This window comes from Rhinolophus hipposideros (assembly GCF_964194185.1).
Source record: "Rhinolophus hipposideros genome assembly, chromosome: 21".
Classification (NCBI taxonomy): domain Eukaryota; kingdom Metazoa; phylum Chordata; class Mammalia; order Chiroptera; family Rhinolophidae; genus Rhinolophus; species Rhinolophus hipposideros.
The window spans coordinates 16443308-16455388 of NC_138067.1; the positions used below are offsets into that span (position 1 = coordinate 16443308).

The 12081-nt window shown below is 55.5% G+C and overlaps 1 protein-coding gene across 4 annotated transcripts in view; it reads left to right on the forward strand.

Moving 5' to 3' along the window:
• BEAN1 (brain expressed associated with NEDD4 1) overlaps positions 1-9521 on the forward strand; it is a 39024-nt gene extending 29503 nt beyond the window's left edge. For 2 of the 4 annotated variants that reach the window (XM_081031580.1, XM_081031581.1), the window contains exons 4-6: positions 862-1107; positions 6138-6288; positions 7323-9521. In XM_081031580.1, the coding sequence (XP_080887706.1) occupies positions 862-1107; positions 6138-6288; positions 7323-7647 (722 nt within the window). In that variant the 3' untranslated portion in view covers positions 7648-9521. Of the gene's footprint in view, positions 1-858; positions 1108-6137; positions 6289-7322 lie in introns of all 4 variants that reach the window. The other 2 variants (XM_081031578.1, XM_081031579.1) reach the window with 1 other exon arrangement.
• Positions 9522-12081: the final 2560 nt, after the last annotated feature.

Sequence of the window (12081 nt, forward strand, 5' to 3'; positions counted from 1 at the left end):
ACTGCCAAGGATCTAGCAATCCCTGAGCAAGGCAACAGATGCCGTGGCTGCTCCCATCTGACTCTAACCCCTCCCTGGGATCCCAGCCCCCAGAGCCCCATCATTTTATCCTTCCATACGGCTCTCAGTGACCCAGCTGTTAGTCCTAGAGGAGGTTCTTACATCTCCCCATGCTCCTGTCACTCCACACCCCTTCCTAGAAGTTCCTTCCCAATCCTAAGGGCCTTGGCCTGACCTTCCCCTTCCCAGAATGTCTCCCAGCTTCACCTCCTCTGGGAAGCCAACGTCCCCACCACATGTGTCTAGGTCAGTTGGTGCCCACAACCCAGGCCGGCCTGATTTCCCTGGAGCCCCCTGGGTAGGTTTCACCCCTGAGACAGGTGGCCAAGGTTGGAGCCCAGCAAAGTTGGTCCTTACAGTTCATCTTTCTGTGTGCCCCTAACCCCTTCTCAAGACCTTGGTAAGGTCATGCTGACCTTTTAACCTTGTGTCTTGGTGGAGTAGACTCCTTGTCTAGCACTGAATCTTGGGTTCACTAATTTGCTGTGTGGCCTTGGGCAAGTCCATTGCCCTCTCTGAGCTTTCCTTTTCTTACCTGTGAGCCAGTTGAGCTCTCAGGCCAGAGGGGAGGAGGAGAGGGGATGAGAGGAGGGGAGGTCAGCTCCTGCTATCAGAGGCTTCTGCAGGCAGTGGGGTGAGGTGCTGTTCATGTCCCTCCTGGCGGGAGAGCCCCTGGGCATGACCTCAGACTATCCTCCGTTGAGTTAGGAACAAATAGCTCACAGGGCAGCAGGGATGGAGGAGGGAGGTGCGTGGCGGTGTCTGTGCCCTCGTTCAGTGTCCTCTCTCTGTTCTCAGCAGCTCGATACAACCGTACCAACTACTTCTACCCCACGTTCTCAGAGAACTCGGAGCACAGCCACCTGCTTGTGTCTCCGGTACTGGTGGCAAGTGCCGTCATAGGGGTGGTCATCATCCTCTCCTGTATCACCATCATCGTGGGGAGCCTCCGCAAGGAAAGGCAGGCCCAGGAGCAGCAGAACCAGCAACTCCAGTACCAGTACCGCCGCCGCCGCCGCCGCTCCCAAGAGTATGAGCTTGGCCAAGGTAAGCTGCTGCCCACTCAGGGGCCCACCCTCCTGTCCAATGGTGACTGCACCCAGGAAGCCTCAGGGAGGGACGGCTCTGCCGTGGCAGGGGGACGGTGGTCAGGGAAGGCATCTTAGAGGTCTTAGGTGATCAGGAGGAGCTCACCGGTGCCCACCACAGAGTTCTCAGTGGCAGGAGAAGCTCGGCTGTTGGCCAAGAGTGGGGCTGAAGGTCATAGGGATGGCATGTGGCTACTCCCTTGTCCCGGCCACTGTTGGTCCAGGCTGGCTGTACTGACAGCTGGTCCAGACAGTGCCTGGATGGAGTGATGGAGTGATAGATGGAGAAAGGGATGAGAGGATAATCCGGAAGGCACATGTGGAGATGGATAGGTGTGGGGGGGGATGAGTGAGTGGATCCATCAGTGGCTGGCGGGGACGGGTGGATAGAAGGGTGGGTGGATGGAGATGGAGATGGACGGTCAGATGGGGGGTGTGTGAGTGCAGGGATAGATGGAATGGGTGGATGGAAGGATGGATAGATAGGAGGGTAGGAGGATCAACAGGTGGGGTGTTAGATGGGATGAGTGGGTAAATGAATACGTGGTTGGATGAACGAATGGAATGAGTGATAGGTGAATGAGTTGGCGGCTAATTCTTGAACTGACGGGTCCCGGAAGTATCTATCTACCCAGTCGGCCTGAACTTTTTACAGAATGCAGCCACCTACCTGACTCTGTCTCATTCTTGGAAGGGGCCAGTTATCTAAAAGCAGCAGGAAGGAACTCCATTGCATTAAATTCTCAGACAATTTTCAATGGCAGGAAAAAGCTTATGCCCAGGCCCAAAGGGCCCTCTGCCTGAGACAGGGGAAAGAAAACCAGGTCTGTGGCACTGCCTGACGCCAGGGGGCGCTATCCACACTGCAGATTAAGTGATCCGGAGGCTCCAGAGCCGTGGCCGCGCCAGGTCTTTCCTCCTACAGGACTGGAAGAGCCCCTCCTTCAGGCTCCTTCCCACCTCTGCACCTTTGCAAATGCTCTTCCCTATGCTCTTCCCCAAGTGACAAAAGCCTACTTGTCCTTCCAGGCCCAGCTCAGATGCAACCTCTTTTGGGCAGCTTCCCGGGCCCCTCCTCACCCCTCCCAGGCTGGGTGGGCTCCCCGCTCCCTGTACTTCCTTGGCATTGTACCCATGCCCCCATCAATGCCCCGTCACAGGACGGCTGTGTTTCATCCGTGAGCGCAGGGCCTCCATAGCTCGCTCTCCTCCAGCTGGGCCCACAGCCCCGCACAGGAACCACCCAGAAAAGGTGCTCAGTGGGCAAGGAAAGGAACCACCTCACTTCATCCTCACAGCAAGTACCGTGTTAGCCCATCTTGTAAAAGACTGGGGAACTGAAGCAACTTGTTGAATGGCGTGGAAGTCCCCAAGCCTGAGCCTGGTATGTAGAGCATGGGAGAGGGGCCCACAGTATTTGCCAAGCTAAGGTTTGGAAGGTCGACAATGGCCTTCAGGAGAGAGATGGGCCTGAGGGCAGGCCCATCCCTCCTGAATCTGCGGTGGGGCCCCGAGACCATGGCCACATGAACAAGGCCCAGGCCCTGAACTGCTTAGCTGGTGGGGTGACAAGAAGTGACAGCCAGACCAAGTCTGCACTCAGGCCTCTGCTACCCCATGCTGACCTGCAGCAGCCTTGTGTCCTGTTACTGCGGGGACCCCTCTGTGGGGTTCTCGTTTCCCTACCCACTTCCCTCCTCAGCTCTGGCCTTGGCACCTCCCTGGGGCCTCAGCAGGGGCCTGGAGGTGGTAATGCCCCCCACACCTTCCTCCAACCTGGAGGTGCGTGGGGAGGGCTGCCCGGAGCCTTAGAAAGACACGGGGGAAGACAGGAAAACACACTGGGCAGAGTTGTGGGGAGGACACTGAAGTGACAGAGCGCCGAGCACTGACCTATGGGCACTGGGGCACTTCTGTCCTCAAACACACCGTTCCCCTGGCTCTAGTGACCAAGGCTTTCCTGGTCTCTCTCCTACTGCACTTAGACTTTGGGGTGGGTTCCTATTCTCTTAGGAGAGGAGTTATTGAGGTCCCTCAACCTTTGGCCCTGGGCCCTCTCCCTACACCCATGGGCAGCCTCATCCTGCTCCAGCCCTCTCCCCCACTCCAGACTATGCACCCAGATGTCCCCAGGACATCTGCCCATGAGGTGCCACAGGCACCAGACCCAGGGTGTCCAAAATGACCTTCATCTTCTTCTCTTACTATACGACCTCGGGAAAATTGCTTAATCTCTGTGTACCTGAGGTGAGTTGTGTACAAAATGGGTACACAGGACCTACCCCCAAAAGTTATTGTGAAGGCTAAGTTAGACAGTCGCTGCTTTAGGCTAAGAGTAGATGCTCAGTGAATGTTAACTATTTACCCCCACCTGCCAGCCACCAACACTTCCAAGGCATTTTACACAAGGCAACCAAGTGACTGAACGGTGACCACTTCCATGCTCTGCTCAGTGCCCTCCCTGGCTCCCATTGCCCTCAGGACAAAGAGGGCTGGCCTCTGTTTGCCCACAGGCCCCTTCTGCAGTCTGGCCAGCACAGAAACAGGAGGCAGGAAATGTTTGAGAATGAGTGAGTGAGTGAATAGATGAAATTCTCTTTCCATAGGAAGGAAAGCACTTGAGCTTCAGGAGACAGATCTGCTCGCTGACCCTGTCTCCTCTCACTTGCTGGGAGTTTAGAGCAAGTGACTTCACCTGTCCTTTCCTTCATCTGAAGGAAGGGGGCAGTGTGTCTCTCACAAGATCCGGAGGGTAGAGCACATGAAATGCTCATGGAAGCAAATTCCTTCTCCCCCTCTCCCAGGCCTCTCAAAGGAGGTTAACCTTGGATTTGGTTTAAACAATGAACCGAGGGAGTTCTGAATTTTGGTAAAAAAGGGCATTAGAGATTTCACCTTTCATGAGGTAGACAGGGGGGGGCTTCTGGAGGCCTGGACCATTTGGGTCTGTGCTAATGTGGAAATCAGGGAAGGAGAGAGGATAATAAAAGAATTAGGGGAGTACAAATGGGGGTGCTTTCCTGCTGTTCTTCAGGAACTCTGCCTCCCCCCCCATGTTTGGGACTGACCGGGGTCATCTCAGGATTGGGGTCTGAGCTAAGTGAACACCTCAGAGCAGCCCCAGTTTTCCTAAGCTGCTTGGACTCTGGGAGACCCAAGAAAAGCAGTCCAAAGAGAGAGCTGGACAAGTGCGGGTGGCCCTGTTGGTTCTCGGGCTTGCCCACCAGGGCCACCCCCCTCAGCTCCGGGAAATAGCCTCAGCTTTCCTGAGGTGTGGACAGCCACCTGTACAGTGGGTGGGTGGGACCCTCCCCTGGCAATGTTGGCAGGGACAGGATGCTTGCCCCGAGCCCAGTGGCCCTGGTCACTTCCTGCCTACCGCTTTCCTGAGCCTCTTCCTCAAGTTCTTCTAAAAATCCCCAGCCTTCAGCTGGTACCCTAAAAGGAAACAAATCTCATTTTAGCTCCTTTTTACAGCATATGTTATTGGGTTCCTTTCTCCTGGTAGAAAAGTAATATGTGTTCACAGCACAAAACCTTTAAAATACAGAAAATATAAAGAAAAAAAATGAGGCTCACGATCCTGTCATCCAGACAAAGCCACTGATGACATGTTTAGAATATATCCTTCTGAGAGCTTTCTCGATGTCCGTAGAGAACCCTGCGATTATAGCTGCAGATAGTTTTGTATTCAGATTTGTTCCACTCACCCTTGTATCAAGAGTTGGAAAAAGAGCTCAGGGGAGTGGGAAGAGCAGCCCTTAGCGTTATACAGACTGTGCAGGAATCCCACCGCCACGCTTTCCCCGGCACGTGACCCTGGCCTCAGCTTCCTGGTCTACAGAATGTGCTCGCATGCTGTCGACCTCAGAGAAAGGTCATGAGCCCCGCCCCAGACAAGCCCCACCCTTGGTATTGAGCACGGCCCTCTGAGGGGAGAAACCCCCTGGGAGCCCATTGGGGTGGGGGAGACTTCCCATTTCAGCCATCTTTGCAGCTCCCCCTGTCCCCCAGGCACTTTGAGTCCTGCCAGAAACTGGGAGGTGGGCAGCTTCCAGGGTGGAGGAGCCGGGACATCCAGCTGCCCTTGGCCCCACCAATAACTCACTGTGTGACCTCCAGCAAGTCACTGAGCCTCTCTGAACCTCAGCAGGAGAATGAGAAGAGGGTGCTCCATCAGCATTTCCTAAATAGTGTTACTAGGTCTGAGAAAATGAGATTCTGTGATCAAATGCTGGGGCAGCACAGTTCAACGTGTTTCTCAGCTGCAGGACTTTTCAGAGCCTTTGATGTGCCAATGTGGTCAAAAGCCCAGAAGAGGATGCAATATATGGAGTCACCAGGATTCATCATAGAGGCCACTTTTCTCCCTGGAATACTTTATGGGAATAGCGTGTGGTTGAGGGCGGGGGGTAAGGAGGCCTGACCACGGAGACCTCTGCAGCCCTCATTCCCTGACACACTCCTCCCATTTTTCATGGCCCAGCCCTTCTCCACAGCTCAAAGCTTCCTGTTCACACCACACTCTTCTTTCTCCCTCCCTCCTTGGTTCAAGCTATTTTGTTCCGCCTGCCCGGCCTGCCCCTCTTCCCCTGGCTAATTCCTAGACAAGGCTCAGTTCTGGGAGCCCCGCCTCCAGGAAGCACTCCCTGACCTCCAGGCTGGGTCAGGCCTGCTCTGTTCCCACAGCCTCAGTACTACCTCTATCAAAGCTCATAACACACTGCCCAGTACTGGGCTGTCCCCAGGGCAGGCTGCCCACCACCCTGGGAGCCCCACCAGGATAGGACGAGCTCTGCTTCCTCAAAGGTACCCCATGCGCAACACAGCGTTGGTGCTTACATTCTGGGGCTGTCACTGAGGGGATCTGTGCTTGGTGAGGAGCAAGATGGTGAGTTGGAGAGAACAGTCTCGGTGGTCTCAGGTAGACACGTGGGGACTCTCCTGGGCTCCAGCCTGAGTCCCAGGCGGCATGTGTGTTTCCTGCAGTGTCTGATGCGTATATGTACGGCCACCCAAGCCACGGGGTGCGCTACGCCTGCAGCTCTGCCGAGGACTGGTCCCAATCCTTGGACCTCAGCTCTGACGGGGAGATGGATGCCATAGAGCCCCAAGACCTGTACCCAGATTCTCCGCCAGGGTAAGGAGGCCTTGTGGGGGAGGAGGGCATAAGAGGATGGCACGAATGTAGGCACGCATCCCCCCATGGGAAACAGCAACACCTCCCCAAATGGTATCAATGCAGAAAACATCTATTCAGAGGGTGTGACCACCTGCTCACCCCTCCTGGCCACACAGGTGCCCAATGAGGCAGGGTGTCACTCAGCAGATGTCACCAGGAGACACTTGAAAAGGAAAAGCTCAGCTCTTTCAGGCTAAGCTGAAGGGGCGAGGTGAAGGGTGCAGGCCCCAGCTCCGTAGTATGTGTCCCCAAAGCACATCCACAGGTACAGGGCTCATCACATCCATCAGGTGGCCCTGTCCCACAGGGGAATTCTTCTCTGGGGACCTTTGGGTTCTGTCCTGCTGGCCACCCTCAGGCAGATTACCCACCAGTTAGTACTTGAAAAGAGAAAAGGGGTCAGGACTTCCATCACTTCCGTAGTGAGAGACCCCTCAGGCCTGACAGAACAGACACATCTGCCCCATCACCCTTTTTACCCTTCCACCCTGCCCCCAGGGGCACTGGCAGGGGCAGTGCCGTTGCCCTCTCCCAGGCCAGAGGAAGGTGTTTTGCCCTGAATCTATGGGTTTAGAGGGGCCCCAAGGACTCCTTCCTAAACCTGGAATGGCCACTTTGGAGTGACTGGAGACCCAGGGGTGCCTGGAGCCTGAGGTCGCTCCCACCACCACACTCAGTGCCCAGCCTGGGAAATCCTTCATCACTAGCAGCTACTGTTGTTCTGAGCCATCTGAGACCCAGCCTTCAGTGACACTCTCTCACGTTCACCCAGAACGTTGTGGCTAAGTCAGGACCGAGTCCAGGCTCAGTGGCTCTGCCGTGGCCCTCCCTGGGGAGTAGCGGGGTCTCCTTGGAGCCAGCATGACCGAGGCCTGGCCTTCATGCCAGGCAGCCTGTCACTGCGGACGGGCCCGCGGTCCTTGGGGAAAGACCCTATGCCCAGCCCTCAGGCCAGGTTCCGCAGGGCCTTGAGTGAGCCCCTTTTCTTGTAGTTACGAGGAGTGTGTGGGGCCGGGAGCCACTCAAGTGTACATCCCCACGGACGCGCCACCACCCTACTCGCTGAGCGACGCTTTCCCCGCGCCGGACGGCCTCCCGGACGCAGGCGGCAGTGGCGGCCCGGGCCCGTTCCTGCAGGCACAGAGCGGCCTCCGCACTGTCTCCATGGATACCCTCCCCTCTTACGAGGCGGTGTGCGGGGCTAACCCTCCATCGGGCCTGCTGCCACTGCCAGGTCTGGAGCTCGGGCTGTGGCGCTCCCAGGGCCCACCCAACCCCGCCTGGGCCCTGGCCTCCAGCCCAGAGAGAATTGTGTAAGTGCTGCTGGCCAAGCCCTGCCAGTGCCTGGGGCTGAGCCATGTCGTCCAGGCACACGCGCATGCGCACGCACACACAGCATTCCCACGTGCATACAAATATACACGACGTGTACACACATGCACACTGAGACACCATGTGTACACACACATCTGGATATGCCCCACGTGTGCAGACACGTGCACGCACACAAGTCCCCACCCACCCACACAACCATCTGTGAAGCTTTCATTAAAAATGAAGCTCTCCCGACCTCCAGCCCCCTCCCCAGCCTGTGAGTTATGACTCTGTAGACGACACTTTGTGAATACAGGTGGAGAAGAGACTGGGGCTTTCTCCACGCTGTCCCCCGGGCCTGTTTGCCCCTGCCCTTACCTGGCAGGCTGTGCCCAAACTCTAATTCTTTCTCCGGAAACTGCTCGACCGTCCCAGGTCAGCTGCCTGCCCCCCCTCAACCCCACAGGGCAGCCTGTCCTCCCACCTGGTGGGACAGGCCTCAGTGAGGCTCAGCTGTGCGCTGTACCTCTCTCTCAATTACAGGGCAAAGAACCACATCACCACCCTGCCACTTACACGGTGAGGGCCACGGGTCTGGGGGCTCAGGCACAACCTGGAGGCCCTCACAGCCCACCCTGTCCTCTCCCTAACCAGTGCCCTCCGTCTGGTGGTGCTAGCGGAGGTATCTCAGAATCCCCCACCCCAAGCCCCAGGTGATGAACAGGGCCCCTGGTGGGCATGCTGGTGGGCATGCTGGTGGGCATGCGGTGGTGGTGGCTTACAGCTGTCCCCACATCAGTCCTACCACTACCCCGGACTGAGTGTCTTCAAAGGAGGTAAAGGCTCTGAGGCAGAGGAGTACGTGCCCAGATGACCATTGTGGCCTGAGCTTGAATGGGCTGGAGCCTGACCCAAGAAGTTGGTGCTGTCCTCTTGGGGGGGTGGCTCATAGTTGGGAATTGAGCTGACATGTTCTGGCCTTGCCCTCCCGGGTGTTTGCAGAGGCAAAGTAAAGGCAATGTGAGCCCCTCCATGCTACTGCAAGAGGACCAGTGTTTGTATCTCAGCCTCGCTGCCAGGGGCACCACAGAGGGAGATGTGCGGGGTTGCCTCGTTGTAGAGTGGCTCCAATCCTGGCCCATGAATTCAGGTAGTTTCCCTCAGAGACGGTGCAGGTAACAGCTGATTCCTGAAGACCCAGCCTGCCAGAGGGTGGCGGCCAAGCATCTTTGAGGGTCCCCGCCAGCATCACCAGCGGCAGGGAGCGGAGTCCTCAAATATACTCTGCCTCCCTCCCCCATCCTTTAAGGACACCCCCCATCCATCCTCTCCCCCACACCAAATCCTCCAACGAAGGGCTAAAACAATTCACTAATCACTTTCTTAAGAAGAGGGGGGTGGCAAGGATGGCAATTGTGAATTTTATTTTCTGTAGAAATAGAATTGCTTCTGGTGCACAACTGAAAGGAATCCGCCCAGAGGTTCGGTAGCACCTGGCGCCCCTGACTCCACCCCGGGAGGGACCTTGTTTACAAGCAGTTCTGTCCACCTTCGTGGTTTACTGTTTTCTAGGCAAAAAATATCTGTCTGTTGTACTGTATCGCCTTTAAACTGCATTCCAGGGATGAAAATCTCTTAACCATCCTGCTTCTGCAACCCTCAGAGTGCTGGGGGAGGGAGAAATCCCTACACACTCATCAGTGTTTGAGGATGAACAGCTTTACTTGTTCCTGGATTAAGCGCTAAATAAGCAACAATGTATCTTTTCTGTGTTCGAAGTAAATATATAATATCAATAAAAATATTGCAAGAAGTAACATTATCAGAGTTGGGTTGGCTCTGCCATCTGAAACTTGCAAGGAAACAGAAACAGTAGCAAACTGAACATATGTTACTCCTCATAAAGTTAGCAGCCATTGAAGCCTTGTCATTTTCCTGTTGACACAGATATTGGGTAGTCGGTGACTAACAAGAGTTACTTTTTTTTTTTTTTTTTTAACCTCACTGGGACATAGCATCCTTTCACCGAGACTTGGCCTGTGTGCATGTCACCAAGACGGGCTATGAACTTCAGGACTTAACTCCAGGAATACCAGGGACTGTACATTTTACTTTTCAAGCAGTTGGTTTATCACCCCGATGGCTTTGATTACCAGGAAAGAGGGGAAATTTGTAATTCGACTAAAATGAGTTGTTTTCTCCCCTCTGCAGAAATTATCTTCCTTTCTCTGCTCTCCATAAGACCATGATTTTGGTCATTGACCTCTTTGCTGACAGAGGCTGGTTCTCTTCCTCTGTCATCCTTCCCTCCCACTTGAACTGAAGTAGAATCCGCTAGCATAGTCTTCGGTCCTAAAGTGCTCCCAAAGTGGGGTGCCACCCTCAAGGTGCAACCCTTAGCCCTGTTCCAAGCCCACACTGCCACCTGCTGGCCGCCTGCTGCCACTGTTCAATGCAAACGAGTCTGCCCCTGAAGAAGGAGCAAATTCCCTCCTCACACTTTCAAATCCACGGCCCATGGCCACTCATAGTTGTAGACGAAACTTGTCTTCCACCTTTGGGATGTTCCATGAGGTTTAACCTATTCAAGCATTCCATTTTCAGGAATAGCTCCTTCCCCCAGCATCTCTGAGCACAACATGATACTTAAGCACCCCTCTCTCTGGATGCAAATCAGTCCTCTGTCCTAAACACTGTGCATGGCTCAGGTGCCACCTCCGTGCTCTGGGGCCCCTCGTCCTGCGAATGAATGTAGCAGCCTTATGGTGATGGCATTCAGCCACGTGCTTACCCCAGCCTGAACCACCCCACACCAACACCCAATTCTGACAACAAACACTCAGGATCCCCCGGCCCAAAGGACTGTTAGACTCAGCTTTTCCTGCCTCCTCCGTGCATGACACACCCTGTGTCCACATATGGCACCACATTCAAGGTCCTTCTGCACACGCAACTGACCTCCTCTCTCTACCAGGGACCTGAGGGGTGGGGGCTGAGGAGGAGCCTTGTGCAGGCTGAGTGGCCTCTTCTGGCCAGAGAAAGCCTTCAGAAAGGGGATTTGCAGCTGCTGGCATAGGAGGCCGTAAGAATGGTCAGCACGCTGTGCCACTGCGCCAGCATGCATGGGCACAGTCTCTGGACGGCACCAACAGCCATCGCTGCACATGAGCAGCGGGAATCACTGAGAAAAGGAGGAAGGAGGGTTGATAGAGGATGGCCATTCAAGCCGCCCCCTGGAACCTCCATTGGCTCACGCCAGCCAAGCCACCCTCACAGCCACACAAAGGAGTCTCTCACACCCAGTGCCTACAGACACCCTGACACACACGCGAATGTAGCACCCCTCAGCACACGTCACATGTGGTTTTGTATGTACTTGCTCAGACAGCTTCGCTGTACACATACTAGTAGCCCTTAAACACTCAAAGGTCCCACATGCACACTCCAAGGCTGCCCACTCTCACACTCAGGGGTCACCCTCAGTGACTGAGCTCATGACTGACCAGGTTCTGGATCTGAGCGGCGGAAGGGCCGGCAGCTTCATGGTCTGAGCGTGAACCATCCGTCCTGGGCTCTGCGCTGCTTCACCTCACATTGCACCTCCCCCAGCCCAGGTGAATTCTCTCAGTCAGGACCAATTACATGGGTCAGGCCCAGTATTTCCAGGCTGGGGGCTGGGCACGCCTTTGCCCTCAGCGTTGCAGCCCAGCTGTGCCTGCTCAGCCTCTCTCCAAGGAACCCCAGGCCTGCAGTCCTCAGGCCTGTGGTCACAGCCGCAGCCACACCACAATTCCCCATCCTCACCAGCCTGACTCCTGGGGTCCTGGGGCTGCCCGCTCTGCCCCACAGCTGACTGGTACACGACCCACCACAAAGCTGGCACCACTATGGAAGACCGCTCTTGAAAAGGGGACCCTCTATGCCCTGACAGGCTCTCAGCCTTACCCTCGTTATCCAATTTCAAGAGACAGAAACCCGACTTAAACAAGAAAGGGTATGTACCCAATTTAGGCTCATGTACCTAAATTGTCCAGGTGCAGCTGGATCCAGGGAGTCCAGGAATTTGGGCAGGTGTATTCTCCTAACCCTGGCAGGCAGAAAACGCATCTTCTCACTAAAGCAGCCACTCCCCTGAGGGCCCACAAAGTGTGAACGATGCAATTACCACCAGCTCCAACTGTTCCAGGAGGTTGCAGTGTTCCAATGGGGAGGAAGCTGGCACTAGAGAAGCAGGGCTGACCCAAGTGCCAGGCGGCAGAGAGGGGAAGGGTTCCAGGCAGCCCACCCAGTTCCCCCTCGTGATCCTGGGCCGCCCTGGAGAGCTAGGCACCGAAGGCCGTTCATAGGCATGACAGCTTTCCCGAGAGTGAGAACTAGGACATCCAGAATGAATGGAGTGGTTAAATCAGTAAGTAACCCAAAGCAGAAGAATCAGTG